Source organism: Lontra canadensis, unplaced genomic scaffold, assembly GCF_010015895.1.
Source record: "Lontra canadensis isolate GAN:19392208 unplaced genomic scaffold, GSC_riverotter_1.0 scaffold93, whole genome shotgun sequence".
Lineage (NCBI taxonomy): Eukaryota > Metazoa > Chordata > Mammalia > Carnivora > Mustelidae > Lontra > Lontra canadensis.
In genome coordinates, this window is record NW_022631087.1 from 1,069,473 (window position 1) to 1,089,158 (window position 19,686).

The window sequence follows — 19,686 nt, forward strand, 5'->3', positions numbered from 1 at the left end:
AGTAAGGTTCCTTTTGGAAGCTTGGGTCTACCCTGGCTGATGTGAAGGGGAAAGGGAGGGAGTCAGGGAACCCTCAGGGAAAGGTCAGAAAGCCATGGAAGCTGCGGGATGGAAAAGCAGGGGTGTGGCAGCCATGGAAGCCAGTCTTCCTCTCCAGGGAGACGTGCCTGTGGCCATGCCCGAGGAAAGATGTGATCATCCTTCTCTCCCACCCAGGATGGGGGCACCCTGCTAAGTACCTTTCACCACTGCCTCCCCAGCCAGGACTCTGGGCTTCTCAACCAACTCTCTAGGTTTTCAGAGGCAAAGCCTTCTCCCAAACTAGATGGTTATTTGACATCTAAAGATTGGCTTTCCACAATCTCTCCTCCCAAAGGAAGAGGAGAATCTGCAAGGGAGGAGGAGAGTCAGGGAGATGCCCTTGGCTCAGTGTGTCTTTCAGGACTCTCATCGAGAGAGTGGAACAGGAAATGAAAAGCTGTGGGTTTAAATTCTTACTCTGATAACTAATAATGGAGTGGGGAGCTAGGTCTGTCTGCCCTGTTTCCTCACTCTCTAACGAAAGCATTGGATTTGATTGGATCCTTAAATCAAATGCTTAACATATTACAGTGGATAACTGCCTTTAAATGACCCAGGAAGTGAACCCTCTCTCAAGTTTTGGGGAGATCCCCTGCTGTTTTAGTCATGATGGGAAGCAGAGTTCCCCACTTCTTGCTCAGCTGAAGGGAGGACAGCTTCTTTCTATCTCTGACCCTACGTAGCATTTGACCTTGGATCTTTCCCCCTGGGGCTTTGGATTTTGACAGAGGGACCCATGGTTCAGTGAGGGCGGAGTGGGGTTGGGACAGCAGCAGTGGCAGGTAGAGGCAGAGGCAGGAGCAGTGGCATTGGTGGACAGGCACCATGCACTGTGGCTGTTTTGTCCCCAGTGCTGAGTCTCCCTGCTTCCTGACCGCCTCACAGGTGTGGTTCCCAGCCTTTATAGTAAGTCTGCAAACCACGCAACAGAACTGAAGCCCTGGAAGTTTTATGAGGATTAAATGAGATAATTCATCGAAGGAGTCAGCATTGTGCCTGACTCATGGGAAGAGCTCAAAACATTCATTATTCTTGTTTTCAGAAAGATGATACAAATTGTCCTGAAAAACCAGCCCTGGGATTAATAATGGTTGTTGAGCTAAGAAATGTTTTTATGATTCTGTCTCTTACTTCTCTCTGTTTATACACACACAAAGACATTTACTTGCTCTCCTGGTGCAGTAAGGAAGGGGAGTTTAGGACACCATCCCTGTCCTCAAGGAGCTAACAGTTCAATCAGAGATACATAGCTTATGTGTATTCAATGTTGCCTGTTGAAAAACATCATTTGTGGGCTGAATAATAGCACGTGCCAGAAGAAAATGTGTTGAAACATGTTCAAATGTTAAACATGCAGAATGGCAGGGGAAGTCCCAATACATCTCCGAGCATTAATTTCAGGGTAACTCTCTCCAAGAGCAATCAACATCAATAGTAAAAATATGGATACATTTAAAAAAGAAATTCACTTGGTAACAAGAAAGTTCTCAATGATTCATGGGTTAACAGGTAACAGAAGTTGCAAAGAATTTATAACTGAACAATGTGAAGTTAGTGAAATATCAAAATTTCGGATGTAATATAAACTGTATTGAGAAGGAAAGAAAGGAAGGAAGGAGGGAAGAAAGAAAGGAAAAAAGAAAGAAGGAAAGAGAGAAGGAAAGAAAGGACTTAAATGATTTTGGTGTTTAACTTAAGAAATTATATAAGTAAGAGAGTAATCTCAATGAAATTAGAAAGAAGAAAATAATAAAGATAAGGACTGAAAATAAACAAATAGAACATAAAACAAAAAGATGGTCAAAAAATTAAAAATGGATTCCAAAACTCCAATAAAATGGATAACTCTATAGCACAGCTAAACAAGAAAGAAAATATGGAAATAAACAGTATAGGAAGGCAGAAGGGGACACAATCACAGATATGAAAGAGATAAAAATCACCCCGAGAAAATACTGTGGTTAATTTTATGGCATTTGAAATTAAATGAACATGAAAGATGTCTGTCGTCGCAGACACAGGTGGCTGTCACCTCTGTGTTAGGATCCACTGTGAAACTGACTCCAACATAAAATGAGTTGAGGTGTTATGGTATGTTATGATGTTAGGACGACACATCTTGGTGCTTAAGCACAACAACATCTAAGTGGCTTAACATAACAAAACTTCCTTTTTTCCTTATGCTTTGGTGTGACTTAGGGTTGTGACTTAGGGATCCAAGCTGATGGGAGCTGCAATTCTTCCACACGTGCTTCCAGGATCCTGGAAACTGGAGAATCTAGAACTCTCAGTCAAGAGCTTCTCTTGGTGCGGAGGGGTTGGTGATGCACCTGCTAGATCTCCCTTGGAGAGAATGTGCTGTGAGGAGTGGAGTTGGCTGACAGCCCCCAACTGCTGACACGTTAGGTCTGTTGATGTGTTCCAGCTGAGGCCAGGCTCTCTCTGGGCAGCTCACAGCCCAGTCATGGTACTAGGGCCATGTCTGCCCAACAAGAGGCTATCCCACAGGCAATCTACATTTGAAGTTCTGTTTGGCCTTGGCCAAGACTTTTTCAGAGAGGCTTTATAGTCTGAAGTTCTTCCTACCCAGTCCTCTTTATATATCCTTCTTCTTATTTCTCCCATGGGTATCAGACCTGCAAGGCAGCCTGAAGGCTTTCCCTGCCTACTCCCGATCCCACTCCCCTGGATCTTTCAGGAAGTACCCGTACCAAATCTCCTGTAGGCCCATCTCCTAACTGCCAGCAGATGGGAACTCACAGAGCCTCTGAGTCATCATTTCACTTTTGTTCACCTTTCATTGGCCAAAGCCAGTCATAGGTCTGTGCCCATCTCCAAGGGGGTAGGAAGCCTAATCCAGAAGAGAACTAATTCATAAGAGTTAGTACAAAAGGGCTCATATGTACTATGACTATGACTATATGGTTAAAAAGCTATTTTTTTAAAAAGATTTTATTTATTTATTTGACAGAGAAAGATCACAAGTAGACAGAGAGGCAGGCAGAGAGAAAGAGGGAAGCAGGCTCCCTGCTGAGCAGGGAGCCCGATGCGGAACTCGATCTCAGGACCCCGAGATCATGACCTGAGCCGAAGGCAGAGGCTTAACCCACTGAGCCACCTAGGCGCCCTGGTTAAACAGCTATTAATTGCCTCCTTTTCCTCCTGGGGCAGAGCCCCAATTTGTTCAGGTGTCTCTCCTACCCTCCCTGTCATGACTCAGGGGTGAACTGTAACTTACCAGCGCCAATTACAGCTCTCCTCTTTACCTTCCCAGTGACCGGATCAGGAAAAGTCACATGATCCAAATCCTGGCCAAAAAAATGGGAGAGGAAGTGTTCCCAGTGCCTCTCAGCTTTAAAAAGGGACCCAAAATGCAGGGGGGAAAAAATCCCCCTTTGTTGCTGAGTTCTGCTGTGTGTGGATGAGCTACCCAGAGCTGAGGCAGCCATCTTGCAGCATGTCAACAGGGAAAAGGAGAAAAACAAAAATTAAACTCAGGCTGCCAAACACTTTGTGGGGAACCCTTTATGGAAGAAAAACCATGAAAGCTGAGACTTATTTAGCTCCATGTTCTCCTGTGTCTTGGTTTCCTTTCCTTGCCAGATCAATTTCAGTCATGTATATCATCTCTCTCCCTCATACCGCATCAGTTCTTGTCTGAAGAATGAAAACAACAGCTCAATGGTGTGATTTAACTAGGACCAAGATAGAAGCCAAAACTGACCAGTCAGGAAATGAGACATGCATTAATGATTTTCTTTTGACTCATTGTTTTTGAAAACACCCAAATGCAATTAGCTGTTATTTATAAAAATAAAGTAAATTCTTAAAAAGGAAAAAGGAGATGCTAGACTTCTTCTTCTTCTTCTTTTTTTTTTTCACTCCACAACAGGGAGAGGACTGACATTAATGTGGCACTTACTAGGAAGTTTGTTAGGAACTTTGCATACATTGTCTCATCAAATGACTTCACATTGTCCTTTGAATAAAATTTTAACTCCTCACAAAGCCCATCATATCTAGTGTGATCTGGCTTATCTCCCCAACTACCCTTCTCCATCGTTGCTCTAGTCCTGCCATCCTGGCCTTTTTATCTGTTTATGAAACATACTCAGCATGTTCCTGCCCCAGGGCTCTTGCGCTTGCCGTATCTTCGGCCTGGGATGCCCTTTGCTTAGCCTTCAGATGTTTGATTTCTTCTCAACAGTTACGCCTCAGCTAAAATTTCCATTCTTCAGGGAGATCTTCCTTGATGCTCCTACCTAGAATAGTACTTCTCCCTCTACCCCTCATCACTTATTTCAGTGCCAGGCTTTGTTTTCTTATCTTTTGTTTGATTTTGATCTGTCTCCTCCCACTAGATTTTGCCTCTGTGCCTTGATCACTGCTCCATTCCAAGCATTTAGAAAAGTGGTTAGCACAAAGGAAACACTCAATGGTGTTTGTTGAAAGAATGAATAGGTAGCACACTCTATAACCTTATAAAGCTGAGTTCATGTCATTTATGAGGGTCAGTGTCCTCCGGCCAAAGACCACCAGGAACATGCCAGTAGTTAGGCAAGTTGGGTTTATTAATTTTGCAGTGAAAGGGAATGTGCACCACAGGAAATCATGAGGTATCTCATTCATGGGGTGTTAGAAAAGATTCTATAGGATTTGGGCTCAAGTTAGGTGGTTATGGTTGGGGTTTAAGAAATCAGGACATCTTTTTTTCCTGAACTGGGTGTTGGCAGGAAGCAGGGACAATTCTATGGTGGGATAGTCTTAATAAATTTCATCTATGAGGCAGGGAGCCTGGGATGAAACTGTAACTGGTTTAAAAAAAAAAAAAAGCAGATCATTCAAGTTAGCCAGGATTGAGTGATGCTCTGTGGTTTGCCAGTGAGCTTGTCTTATCAGACAAGATTACTAACTGGTAGTATTTCTGGTCTCTCTTCCTCAGAGTTAGAGAGTGCCCCTGTCTGAGATTGGTCTTCTATGTAGCTATGAACCCAAAGGCCTCACGGTGTCAGGCTGCTGACTGGATGTCAGGGTCTGTTTTCCTTTTTCTCCAAGTCTCCTACGGCTGGAGTCCAGTGTCAGCCCAGAAGTAAGCAAGAGTATTTTGTTTGGTTACTTGATAGTCCTCCTCTCTTACTCCCCCTGCTCCCCCCAACCACCTCCAATTCTGGATTTGTAAGAAGGGAGCCACTGAGCAAAGATGGTGGAGGCCAAGATAGAGAATCAGGGCTTCTAGAAGTCAACTCGGAAATACCCTTATTTGCCCAAGAATTAATTCTTATCTCAGGACATGCCCAGATATGTCTAATTTTCAAAGGAGGGATGGTGTATCCTGAATGAGATTACCCCGTGCTCTCCATTGCCTCAAAGGTCATGATCAACAGTTCACCAGGGACTCGGTTCAAGTCAAGGTTTTCTCCAAATACGACTGTTTTGTTTTAGAAAAGTCTTTTAACTGGGATCCCAGCATCCTCTGGGCTCCTGGAGCACCCTGTATTCCTTTGTTAGCATCCCTGCTATACTGTAATTGATTTGTTTATAATCCGTCTGCCTGGTTAGACTGGCTCCTACATGTTTGTATCACTGGAACTTAATTTTAACAAAGGACTTGGCACAGGCTAGGCTCTCTATAAATATTAAATGGATTTAAAATGGAGATTTAATTCCTGGCTTGAATTCATCTCACAAAACACTTACTGAGTCTGTACTATGAGCCAGGAGGACGCTAGGATAAATCAGATAGTCCTCACCTTCAGGGAATTATGTTCAGTTCTAACAGGACTTAAGAACAAGAATAGCTAACATTTATTTGGGATCAGGCACTGTGTTAGGTGTTTCCATGTGCCCGAGTTATTACTGCCATTTTAAAAAATTTTAATTATTTTTATGAACATATAATGTATTATTTGCCCCAGGGATACAGATCTGTGAATCATCAGGCTTACACATTATTACTGCCATCTTGCAGGTAAAACAACGGACACACTAACGGGTTAAGGAACTTTGCTGAGGTCACGCAACTGTTAGGGGCAGAGCAGGGGCTGTAACTCAGAGAGTCTGACCGCAGTAACAGCTGCCAAAGTGTTAGGTTGAAAGGTGCCAAGTGAATTCACAGTTCCGTCTCTAAATGAGCCAAGGTCCGAAGGCTATTGAAATTGCAGCAAATGCAATTAAAGTGGGGTAGGCTAGTATGACCGAACTAGGGAAGACTTCATGCTCTTTCCTAGCAAAGTGTATCGGGGAACAGAGCTGCATTAGCTTTCTGTTAAAGAAGGAACGGATTTTGGGGTTGACTTCAGACCCGAATATCATTCGATAACATTTACTGGGCGCCCATATGCAAAAGAGGTGTTTCCGCCGCCTCCACACCTGCCCACATCCTGAAGCAGGGAGGGGAAGCGGCGAAGAAAAGGCAAAGAAGACCTGATGGTGGGTAGGTGGGTATCCCCAGACCTCCGCCTCGCCCCAGGCCCGCGCCGGCCACGCCCCCAGCCTCGCCCTCGCCCCCAAACCCACTTCAAACTCCCGCCCCCTCTTCACGACGGCCAATGCCCGGCCGGAGAGCCCGAAGGAGGCCGGGGATTGGGCGTCGCCGCGGTTGCCGAGGTGACGGGTGGGTCCCGCGGGGACCCCGACCGCGGCTAGCAAGAAGGGTGCCGGGCGGTTTCCGTCCCGGTGCGCGCCCGGCCGCCGCGCCCTGGCCCACACCCCCCGGCTGCTGGAAGGGGTAGGCCCCGCGCAGCCCCCCCGCCCCCGGCCCCGCGCGCCCCCACCGGCCTCCGGTTCGGGGCGCCCCGCCCTCCGCCTCCGTGTCCGCCCCCAGGACCAGCGGCAGCCAGCTCCCGAGCGCTGCTTCCCGGGCCAGCAGCGCGATGGGCTGCGGGAACTCCACCGCCACCAGTGCGGGCGCCGGCCGAGGTGAGCGGGGGCGCGGGCCGGGGACTCGGGGCGGCGGGGAGGTCTGCCGGGCGGGCCGCAGCTGCGGAAGAGGCCCGGAGAGCCGGCGGGGACCTGGGGAGGGAGGGCGCGCAACCCCATCTCCCCGTCCCCATTATCGGGAAGGGGTGGGTGGGTGGGCCAGACTGCCCGCTTTTGGAACGACCCGCAGCGGGCCATTTCCCCCGCGCGGGGGCGGTCACGCCTGGACGAGGGGAGCCTGCAGGGCGATCCTGCGGAGGGTGCGCGGGGAGGACGCACAGCGGGGCTCCCCTGCAGCGGGGCGCCCGGTGCCCTCACGGGGGCGGGGTGGGGGAGAGGATTCCCCGTAGTGGCCCGCATCCGCTCCCTCCTCTCCCACTCTCGCCCCGCAGACCACGGCGCCAGCCCCTCGGAGCCCTGACGCTGCAACAGGAGAGTGCGGCAGAGCAATTCAGGACTTTTTTGGTGGTGGTGGTGGTGGTGGTGGTGGTGGTGGTGCCAGTGGGGTTGGGAGGAACTGCGAGCCAGGCTCCAAATTCATCTGAGTCTGTCCTGGTGCCTGAGAGCGGCTGGGCTGCGTGTAGGAGGATTCCTCTGAGAAGCTGCAGTATTAAGGATGTTTTAGATAAGTGTGACAGAGTTTTAATATCAGCAGTGATCTGTTCACGTGTTTTTCATTAGAAAAATAGACTGGAACTTCTTTTCCACCACTTCATTTTGTTGATTGGCGGGCGAGATCTCCTATCCCCCAGTCGGCCAGGCTTTGTGTCAAGTGACTTATTCCAAAACTCAGCCTTCTCTCTTAACCCAGCTCGTGTCTCCTGATTTAAGAATCAGGATCTGTTTTGAGTAATATCTGCTGGCCTCTGTTAGTATCCTTTCGGGTAAAGAACTCCCATCTCCTCCAACTGAGATCAATCAGATGCCGCGTCCTATTCCCACCCCCACCTCCCAAACCCCAGCAGACGCAAACAGCAGTCTCCTGCTGCAGTTTCCTAGCAGACTGGCATGGGTGCCCTCTCAGTCTTCGTGACCTTGGCCATGTCACTTCCCTTAACCCAGACATCTGTGGAAGATGGAGTTTAAAATTCAAGCCTTATTCGTTTATTTATTTTAAAGTTTATTTAGACGTTTACTTAGTGGGGTCAGATGTGGAAATCTGCTCTGTGGTCTGTGAATCTGCCAACTTTCTTTTTCCTCTTTGTCTGTAACCACACATAGAATATTTTGCTTTTCCTGAGAAGACACTAAAATATGTGGGGTTCCGGTCCTAGAGCTGTGAATGAACCCAGGTGAGGATTCACCAAAAAGTTGATCTCTTACAGATAATCTTTATTATCTTTTTTTAAAAAAGATTTTATTTATTTATTTGACAGACAGAGCTCACAAGTAGGCAGAGAGGCAGGCAGAGAGAGGGGGAGGAAGCAGGCTCCTAGCTGAGCAGAGAGCCCGATGCGGGGCTCCATCCCAAGACCCTGAGATCATGACCTGAGCCGAAGGCAGAGGCTTTAACCCACTGAGCCACCCAGGCGCCCCTAATCTTTACCATCTTGAATGAAATTCTCCTCGTTGGTATATGCAGGGAGCCACCAGAGAAGAAATCTTTTCCGTTCACATAACAGTGAGATATGATGGTTATCGTGGTTGGTGTCTTATGCCAACAAGGGCAAATGAGATTCTGAGAGCAGCCAGAAAGCTCTGCATGGAAACCTACACCAGACCTCATGTCTCTCAATCTAACAGACACTGGGGTCCTACACCATCCACTGCAATGGGCACCCTCTCTTTAAAAAGGCTAAGAACAGGGGTGCCTGTGTGGCTCAGTGGGTTAAAGCCTCTGTTTTTGGCTCAGGTTATGATTCAGGGTCCTGGGATGGAGCCCCACATCACGCTCTCTGCTCAGCAGGGAGCCTGCTTCCCCCCCGCTGCCTGCCTCTCTGTCTACTTGTGATCTCTGTCAAATAAATAAATAAAAATCTTTTTATAAAAAAAGGCTAAGAACAGTTATCCATATTTAAAAAAAAATCATGGGAAGGATTTGTAACATTTCCTTTCAAGTGGAGCTAGGTTAGTTCATTTACATTTTTATTTATTAATGAACTGCTTGTCAGATCTGGGGATAGGAGGGAGGGGCACTGTTGCTAAATCAGTGATGATAAGGTAATTTGGAAATGGTAATGTCGGAAAATGAGAAAATCAGGGGCGCCTGGGTGGCTCAGTGGGTTAAAGCCTCTGCCTTCGGTCCTGGGATCCAGCCCCACATGGGACTCTCTGCTCAGCAGGGAGCCTGCTTCCTCCTCTCTCTCTCTCTCTCTCTCTCTCTGCCTGTCTCTCTGCCTACTTGTGATCTCTCTCTGTCAAATAAATAAATACAATATTAAAAAAAAAAAGAAAAAGAAAATGGGAAAATCGGATTCTCCTTACAGATATTTGGTTGACATCTTTTTTTTTTCTCAAAATGCACATCCCTTATACCCTATACAGTTGCATTGAAAAAACCACTCCAAGTGCACGCCTTCTTGTTGGGCAGCCTGTTTATGAAGGACAGTTCACAGAAGAGCGTGTTGTTGTCTCCTCTAGCTTGCTCTTGCCTAAAAATTGTGTTTTGTTCAGGGAAATGGCAGATAGAGAGTGCAGACTGTAAAACATTAAGGAGGAAACGTGATGAGTGGGGGACTTATCACATCACCTCGTCAAAGGATCTGCTCTGGTCTTTGAGAGGTCATTCCCCAAACACGTCCTACTAGAGAGTCCAGCTGGCTAGCTTTGGGATGCGGTCATTGTTATTTGGAAATTTTTCTGTCAGCTCGTGGTAGGACTTTAGTTTCAGAAAGGAAATATGTAAAATGAGGAAAAATAAGCCACAAGGCAAAGGTATTTGAATATTTTTCAGTTGTGAATGTTGACATCAGCATGAAATATGCTGTTAACCAAGTTGCAATTGTGTGGTCCTGAACCCAAGCAGCATGAAATAAATGCATTAAATAGATGTTGTCATGGGGCGCCTGGGTGACTCAGTGGGTTAAGCATCTGACTCTTGGTTTCTGCTTCGGTCATGATCTCAGGGTCCTGGGCTGGAGCCCGGCATTGCGCTCCATGCTCATTGTGGGGTCTGCTTGTCCCTCTCCCTCTGCTCCTCCCCCTGCTCCCCCGACCATAAATAAATAAAAAATCTTAAAAAAAAAATAGATGTTGTTCCTGTCCTCCAGGTACTTACAATGCCCAACTTCTGAAATTTCCCAGGATCATACAATTCAATAGTTACACTTAAGCTTTTCAGCAATCAATTAGTCCATCCATCCAGCCAGCCATAGATAACGTGAATAACAAAATACAAAGAGAAGGTGGGAAGAGCGCTGAACTTGGAGCCTGGAGAGTGAGGCTCAAGCTTGACTTCAGCTCTGGGCTTGTTGCTAGGAGCATTTCGTTTCACATTTCTGAGTTACAGAGTGAAAGTGCTGTGTAAACTGTAATTATTATAGAGTAGTGGAATAGTACCATGTTGAAGGTGAAATGGCTTTCCCTGATCATTTTTCTACAAGACCATGGCATATCTACTTCCAAAGGGTGCATTAGGACATTATAATATGACCCTTAAACCTGAAATCTCTATTATAAGCCCTGTTTTACTCTGTAAGAAATTCAGGTAACATGAGATAATTGTTTGCCCTCTCCCTGAGCCATCTGAACAACTGCCTTTCTTGGCTTTCATCTAGAGAAATTGGTTAATATGACAAATGTATATTTAGTAGTGTGCTTGAGTAAGTTTAATTCTGTATGTCCAATAGGTGGAGAAACTGATCTGCCGTAAAATGATCCAACAGTCATAAGAAATCAACCCCCAGATAACTCAGGCCCTAGATAATTCTGGTTAGATTTCTCCTAAATATTTCTAACCGTAAGCTTACACCCAGTCCCCCTCTCCCTGTAGAGAATGGCACTTTGCTAAGAACTTGTAAGGCAAGGCTTGGGCAGCCACCAGTGGGTGGTTGAATGAAAACAAATTTTCATGCTCTTGAGAAGCTGATAGTCTAGGTAGGAAGATTAACCATTGGAGAACAGCAGCAAGGCAAAGTATGATAGAATACGCAAGCGCCCGGGACATGATGAATAATGTTCAATCAAAGGAGGCTTCGGGGAGGAGTGGAGCTGTCGGTCCAGATGAGGTCTTGAGAACAATTTCAATTGCATGAGAGCTCTCTCCATTTTCATGTTTTAGTAAGAGCACTCTCGCAACCTAGGAATTTGATTTCCCCAACCTAGAACTGTAGTGGGAGGATTTCTTATATTTTCCACTCAGTGAAGATTCGGTATGTTTGTCCTGAATAGATTCTGGCCCCTCCACTATAGAGAAACATCTGGCTTAAATACCCAATGTAAAAGTGTTCCATTTTCTGTATCGCAGGGAGCTCTTGATCTATTTCTCTCTGCTCTCCAGCCCCACCTCTCTCTTTCTCAACAATCAGATTCTCTGTCCCCTTGTTTTTCCTTGACCATGGTTTTTAACTAGGCAGAGAAATGAGTAGCCCCGCGTTTGAGCTAATGATCTGAACAAGTCAGCCATTCCCTTTTATGCCTCATACATACAGATGGGTAAGCAAGTCTGTAATGTAAGTCAGACAATCTCTTTTCAGGTAAATCAGAAAATCCCTTAAAAAGTTTGGATGGTTCCCAATATCAACAATAGCCCGTGTCCATGCAGGCTAAGGCTGTAGACATTCTTTGCAGCAGAAGACTTACTTCAGAAGTGTTCTGCTCATGATAGCTAACTGAATTTTTTAGTTGTAGTTTTTCTAGCAGGGATATGTAACTGGCAACTGTCTGATCATAACTCTGTGGCGGCTTATTATCAGAATATTTCTGTAATGGTTCTTCTGCTATTTATATAACAATAGTCTGAAGAGGAGGATTTTAATAATTATTTATCCTATTTTGTCAGTGTACCGAGGGAGTTAATACAGTCCTTTTGGGTCCAGTTATTTAGATTAGTTTTCTTTTCATCTTCAATTAGGTAGATAATTGCATTCCCTTCTTTTGCTGTAGCTCTGTGGTCCAGCCTTAATTTACATCTATAAATGGTTTTGTAGGACTGAAATGTTGCCACTGTGCTTAGCATGAGCCCAGGCCATATCGAGGACATAGTATAAAATTTTGTTGATAGCATCCTAGAAGTCACGTGTGTCTCCTGCTACTTCCCTGCCACTGCCCCCAGACCCCAACCCCACCATCCTTCTTTCAATTCCCCGAACTGTGCTGAACTGACTCTTGTTTTCTCTGTTTGAAACTTTCTTTGCTGGAGAGCTGATATTTTGTTTATTTATTTATCGCCTCTTCTGTTCCTTTCCTCCAAATGCAGGCCTCATGAGAGCCTCCTGCATCTTATTCCCAGCTGTACCCTCAGCCTCTAGACTAGGATCCAAACTTTCAATGGAATTTTTGGCTTGCAAAGAGTTTTTTTTTTGTTGTTGTTGTTCAAATGAATGAACATACTGGGGAAACGAAGATGCAAAATGAAGTCCTAGATTGTGTCACTGATACAGCAATTGAGAGAATAAAATAAAACCTCAAGCAGTCAGGGCAGCCTGCTTGAAAGAAGTGGTACTTGATTTGTTTCTGAAGAATAGGTAACTGTTCAAATAAGCAGGTAATGGAAGGAAGGGCATTCTTAGTGTTGTGTGAAATCACAGGGACAGAAATGGGCTCTGTGCATTTCTGGGCAGTAGGTCTGGCTTCACTGGCTTTAGTGGTTCATGTTGGTTATAGGGTGTTGGGAAGGAACAGTGGGTAGAATGGAGGGTGAGGAGGACAGAGAGGCAGGAAAGCCAAGCCTCGGAGTTGAGGGTGGGTTCTGGTACCAAAAGGCCCAAGTTCGAATCCCACTTTTGTCATTTATCAGCTGTGTGACCTTGGGCAACTCAATTTGAACTATACGTTGGTTTTCTCAACTGTAAAATGGGGGAGTAAGAATAGAATTGACTCCAACATAAAATGAGTTTATGTAAGTAAAGTGCTCAGTACAATGCCTTGTCTATTGTGGGTACTCACTATGCTGTTTATTATAACTATGGTGAAGACTTTTGTAACTAGTGTAAAAGGAAAGAGTGGGCTTACAGCAGTGGCTGTCTGGAGTCAGGGCAGTAAGAAGGGCCTGGAAGCATTGATGCCAGAGACCCCTGGGACAGCCAGGCTTAGGGTGGGCTGCATGGGAGGGAGAAATAAACATGAACCCAAACTAATGCCTCGTTAAATGGAAGATTCTGCTGCCTCTAAAGGGAAGGTAGGAAAAGGCAAGTGATCAGTACACCCTTGGAGGTTCCACATTGGAAGTGACTGTGAATGACAGGAGATGTGGAAAACCTCTGTCCAGGCACTTTTCACTGGTGAGACAGAATTAGGACGTTCATGTGTCCCAGCTTCCCGGAAGTGACCTTGTGCAGGGGTCGCGAAGGTGACCTCTTGGGGCCATGTGCAAGGGTCACGAAGGTGACCTCAATGAGGTATTCGGTTCAGCCACAAACCACGTACCGCTGAGTATTAGACGTGGCTGGAATTATAATATAGCAGCCAGATGTCACTGCCTTACCTTATGCCCGTCCTTCTGTGGCTGTCTTTATTTATTAATTTTTAGTTCCCTGAAGTGTAGCTATTCAATAAGGACAACCTGCAAATGAAGAGATTTTTCTGCAAGAGCTTCCATATTCATGAACAGAATTTTATATTTCTAGGACACATTGACCTGAATTTTTTTCTCCTTTATTGAAAAAAATGACTTACGAATCTAGTTCTTTTGTTGGCTTCTTGAAAAATAACTTTGCTTTGGATGAACTAAGAGCTGTTGTTGTACTTCTTTTGGCCCAACTGAGACTATGACATCGTTTTGGAACTATTATGGGTCAGAGGAGACATCATGAGCTGTCAAAATTAAAGAGAATTTTGTTTATTGTTCTGTAGTTAAGTTTATACTGTTCTCAAAGGGCCTTTTCTTTTCTTTTCTTTTACAAAACAAATAGAGTAGGACATTCCTGCATATTTTTATTATTTCCCACAAGAGCCACAATCATTTATGTTTCTGATCATTTATGCCAAGAGAAGAGTGATCTGAAAATCTTTAGTGCTTTTTAGAAACTCTTCGTGTACATAATTTTATCTTTTGATGCATGTGTTTAAATTATCACCACTCAGTCGGAAGATAGAAATACAATTTAATATACAACTTAGCAATTCATTTACTTGTGACTATTTCCAGTCTATTACATAAATTCAATAGAGTGCAACAGGACCGTGATGAAGAAAGGCGTCAGTAGGCTAGTTTTTTCAAGTGTAGAAACGGATGTGTCCTTTCTTTTAAGAGATAGATATCTTCTCTTTATGTTAGACTTTGGCATGTGGGAGGAAACTTGAAATGGTAGAAGTACAGATTGGAACAGTGCTGAAAACCTACTGGGCGCTACAGCTCACTCTTCTTAGTTTGTAAGAACAATTAGATGGCAAAGGGACATCTTCTATAGGAGCCAAGATGTTCTCTCTATCCACCTAAAACTACTGACCCCGTGTAGTGTTTTTTTTTTTTTTAAAGATTTTATTTGTTTATTTGACAGAGATCACAAGTAGGCAGAAAGGCAGGCAGAGAGAGAGGAAGGGAAGCAGGCTCCCTGCTGAGCAGAGAGCCTGACACGGGGCTCGATTCCAGGACCCTGGGACCATGACCTGAGCTGAAGGCAGAGGCCCCAACCCACTGAGCCACCCAGGCACGCCCCGTGTAGTGTTTTGAAACTGGTTGGCTTTATCGTGCACTAGGAATACAGGTTTGCCTGTGTTTGTGGGATGTAGGTTATGTTACATTAAATTTAATGCCTCCCGCATATTAATTTTTCTATATATTTCTTTTCAAAAGAGAATTTTAATTTTTGGAAGGATGGGGGAGGACAGGGATAAGAAGGTTTAGCGGGCTGAATGGTGGCTTCTAAACAGAAGTTTCCATCCTCATCCTTGGAATGTGCGAATCTTATCTTATTTGGAAAAAGGGTCTTTGCAGATATAATTAAGGATTTTGAGATAATCTGGGTGGGCCCTAAGTTCACTGGTAAGTGTCCTTACACAGAGAGACAGCGATGGGGGTGGGGGGACATGGGTGGAGCAACAGTGTGCACCTGTGGTCTCGGGCCAGAGACTGCCAAGGAACCAAGGCTCACGGCACCGGATGCTAAGGGTGTGTGGCAGTTTGGACCCGTGGACCCTTTGATTTTATGCCTCTGTCCTCCAGAAGGCTGAGAGCATCGACTTCTCTTGTTTGAAGCCACCCAGTCTTTGGGGATTTCTTACAGCAGCCGTATGAAACTACCACAGGTTTTCCTGTAGTTCTTCGGGAGTGGGAGGTAATTAGAAAATTTGGAAATACAGCTTACAGGCTATACCCGGGGTGCAGAATGATTTGCTGAAGCAAGTGCTGTGCAATCCCGTCTTGGTGTGTGATTCACAGAGCACGTCAAGGTTTTTTGGAGCCTCAGTGACTTCTCAGGACACCGCATTTTCATAAAACATGTTAAAAAACATGGAGACTATCTGCGAGGTTTTTTCCCTCCTGATACAATCCAACTTTCTGATTTTCTGACACCTGCTGGGAGTCGCACGATACGCTTCACTTCTGGCACTACCTGGAGTCTGTCAGCTGCTGCAGGCTTAAGGACAAGGTTGCGCAAGATGGCCTCACCTCTGACACCAGTCGCAAGCATTGGGTCCCCAGAGGACTCCCACTACTATCCCAACTTGGCAACAAATCTGGGGGTTCCCACAGCACCCTTTCTCAGATTGGACGATTTGCTAGAATGACTCAGAATTCAGGAAGGCACATTACTTTTGGATTTAAATTCACCAGTTTATTTGTAAAGGACACACATGAACAGCCAGATGGACAGAGTGATGTCTGGAAGGGTCCTGAGTGGGGGAATCTCTGTCCCCATGTAGTTGGGGTGTGTCACCCTCCTGCTGCATGGATGTGGTCACCAGGTCAGAAGTTCTCAGAGCCTCATTGTTTAGGGCTTTTTATGGAGGGTTTACTACATGGGTGTGGTTCGTGGAATCACTGGCTATTGGGGATTAACTCAGTCTCCAGCTCCTCTCCCTTCCCTGGTGACAGGGACGGGGACAGCAGTACCAAGCTTCTAACAACACTTGGCTTTTTTGGTGACCAGTGCCCCATCCTGAAGCTATCCTGGGTCCCGTTAGGAGTCCCTTCATTGGAATGGAAGAGGCTCCTATTACCCTTATCACTTAGGGAATTCCAAAGATTTTAGAAGTTTTGTGACAGAAAGAGGGGACAAAGCCCAAATATCTCTCTATAGCCTCACGATATCAGATTAAGTTTTTTGAATATTTGAATAAATTGGGTTTGCTGTGCCTTTTTAAGTGACTTAGACTTTTGACTTTGAGACTCATAAACAAAATATTAAAATCTTTTGAAGTGTGTAAAGTTGAAGGTATATACAATCTTGGTTTCCTTCTGAACAGCCAACAATGTTTAACTGTTTCCTACCTTCAGAAGGAAATGTTCTTCCTTACAGACCCTAGCCTTTTTTTTTTTTTTTTTTTTGGTCACTGAAACTGCATATAATACTCTTCTGAGAGCAAGCCTTCCCCCTTCTCTTTTTTAGCATGTTATTTAAAATTATCCTCCTTCATACAGTTTTGGAAACTAGTCATCAAATCTTTGGTCTTATGTACTTTGTGGTGCTTTCATTCTGTAAGAAGCATTATTGCCTTTCCCCCATCTCTGCTTCTTCTGACCCATTATATGAATACATCAAGGCTACGTTTAAACAGTAAAGAGTCATTTTGGCAGGAAATGAAGTGGTGATATCAGGAATCAATACTCTATCCCAGGGGCCTGGAAAGAATTAGATGACATTATAGATATTTGTTTAGCAAAGGCTAAGTCACATAAACCATAAACACAACTTAAAGCAAATGGGATTTTGCTGCTCTGAATCGTTCGAGATAAAGGTTTTTTTTTTTTTTTTATGAATTCTCTAGAGTAGAGATCTCCATCTGGTTAATCAATATAGAGGTGAAGTGTGATTATAAGGTTGTAGTGAAGGTAATATGATTTTTCTTCTATTTATTGATTTTATGATTTTATACTTCTGCAGAACAAAGAGCTGTTTTACATTTTATATACCTACGTATTCCGATAGTTTTGCCAAGGATTTCCAACAATTGCACATTTTTTTTTCCCTACTCTGACAAGTTGTATTTTGGGGAGTCATGTTCTACCTATCCTGATTATAAGCTTATCCTTAATAATACCATGCTACCTTCCTTCTAAGATGCACATTTTCTGTCCTTTAAAAAAAATGGAGCACATATTACAACACCTGCATACTTGATGTAGTGTTTCTGATATCTTTGCCCACCCCACCATTGCACATATTAAGTAGACGGTACTCTTTAAATGAAGGATGTTTGAGAACAGAAGTAATGGTGTGCAGACTTCCTTTTGGAAGGTAACCCCAGGCATCGGCCAGGGGCCCTGCTGGGATGCTGCATGGTGATCCCAGCAGGGAAGAGGCTCTGAGGGTGCCTGGCACCCGGAGCAATCATTTGAAGTGATGGAGGGTTCCTGGTGGCTGATTAAAATCAGTGCTCATTAGACAACATGTTGCTGTTTTGAAACTAGTTACATGCACATTACCCTTGCATTGTCTTCTCAGCTGCCTTTATGTGCCCAGTATTAGAAACCGAAGCAGTGATTTTGTGACCTTTGAATGAGTGATCTGAACAAGGACTTTGTGTGTGTCTTTGCCTTCCCATTCCCTGCCACCTTCGGGCCCTCCCTGAGATGGAGTGGGGTGGCTTCTGTCCCCTCTGCTCTCTCTGTGGATTCTATTCGATGGCCCTTCCTCTTTGCAGAGGACTCAGAGTCCTCATTATGGTCTCTGCTTTCTTCTCTCTATAAGACTTTGCAGAATCAAAGTTTCCAACCCCTCTGGCTCTCCCATCCCCTGTCCATGACAAAACCCCGAAATGTTCTTTGTACTTTTCCATGAACATGAAAATACGGAAATCAGGATATTACTTTCTTTCTAGACTTTCTTCCAGATTCTCATGCTTTTTTTGACTCTGGAGTAAAACATTCATTTGCATGGATTTTTGGTGGCACCCATCCTTTGCTTATTTTTTCCTATTAAAACACTCCTCTGTTCTTATGTTAAATTTTTTTTTTAATTTTAGGATTTTGTTTTGTTTTATGATCTCAGATTCCAAATAAGTTATTTATTTATTTGAGAGAGAGAGAGAGACAGACAGACAGCGTGAGTGGGAGGGGCAATCTCAAGCAGACTCCACGCTGAGCACAGAGCCCGACGTCGGCCTTGATCCCAGGACCCTGAGATCACAAATACCTGAGCTGAAACCAAGAGTCAGACGTTCAACTGGCTGTACCACCTAGGCACCCCAAAGCAGTTTTTGTTTATACAATTTTAATGATTGTTGTGACGTAGAAATGTTAATCTTTCCTTAAAAAAAGGAATGAGGTTTGTTATGAAGTTAAGGTTTGGTCAGAGCCTTACAAGAATTTGTTTGAGGGTGAAATCCTGCCATTTGCTATGACGTGGATGGAACTAGAGGGTATTATGCTGAGCGAAAAAAGTCAATCAGAGAAAGACAATTATCATATGATCTCCCAGATATGAGGAATTTGAAAGGCAGGGCAGGGGTTCATGGGGGGAAGGGAGGGAAAATGAAACAAGATGGGACCAGGGAGGGAGCTAAACAGTAAGAGACTCCTAATCTCAGGAAACAAACCGAGGGTTGCTGGGGAGTGTGGGGGTAGGGATAGGGTGGCTGCTTTATGGACATTGGGGAGGGTATGTGCTATGGTGAGTGCTATGAAGTGTGTAAGCCTGGTGATTCACAGACCTGCACCCCTGAAACAAGTAATACATTATATGTTAATCAAAACAAACAAACAAACAAACAAACACCCTAAAAGGCAGCCTGGGAGAAGATGTTTGAAAAAAAAAATTTGTTTGAGGCATACTGTTGATTATCTTTGCCCTCTGCTTTGAATTTACAGGATTAACAGATTTTAAATTAATATCACCAGGGTACAATGTTGCAGTTTTGGCAATGACCTTTCCTATAGGCTTATTTGCTTACTGTGTAGCACATCTTTCTTTATTTTCACCTCCGTGTGACTTAGGCAGAGATTATTTTAATTCCCATTTCATAGATAGGGAAATTGAGATATTAATTTCTAATTAATTTGACTGCTAATAATAACAATTTAGTGAGCTACTTTTAGGTACCAGACTTTGTGCTAAGTGTTGACATGCATCTTTAAAAAAAAAAAAACAAATCTTCACAGTCATGTCAAGTAACAGAAGACAAAACTGCAAGCTGCAAAATTATATTTATGTGGTCATTTGAGGTCTTAATGGATTGCAATCCAGGAGACTATACTGAAGCTGAAAACATGCTCTGGAGAGACAGACGAAGGAGTGTAGAATTTTTAAAGAGGAAAGAGAAGACTTACATAAATCGATTTGAAGAAAAGGTGTTTGGTTCTCGTTTACATACAGTTACATTAAACTACATGTGATTGGTTGTAGCGCTCATGTTAGAAAGTCTGTTTATGTCTGTTATGACAAAAGTAGGTGCCTTGGCTTTCAGCAAGGTAGTTCAGCAAAAAAC

General features: G+C 44.4%; 1 protein-coding gene across 1 annotated transcript in view; it reads left to right on the top strand.

Moving 5' to 3' along the window:
- Positions 1-6,837: 6,837 nt before the first annotated feature.
- Positions 6,838-19,686, top strand: part of CUNH12orf75 (chromosome unknown C12orf75 homolog) — a 35,556-nt gene continuing 22,707 nt past the window's right edge. Inside the window, exon 1 of the mRNA XM_032836683.1 lies at positions 6,838-6,999. Coding sequence (XP_032692574.1) covers positions 6,954-6,999 — 46 coding nt within the window. The 5' untranslated portion in view covers positions 6,838-6,953. The remainder of the gene's footprint in view (positions 7,000-19,686) is intronic.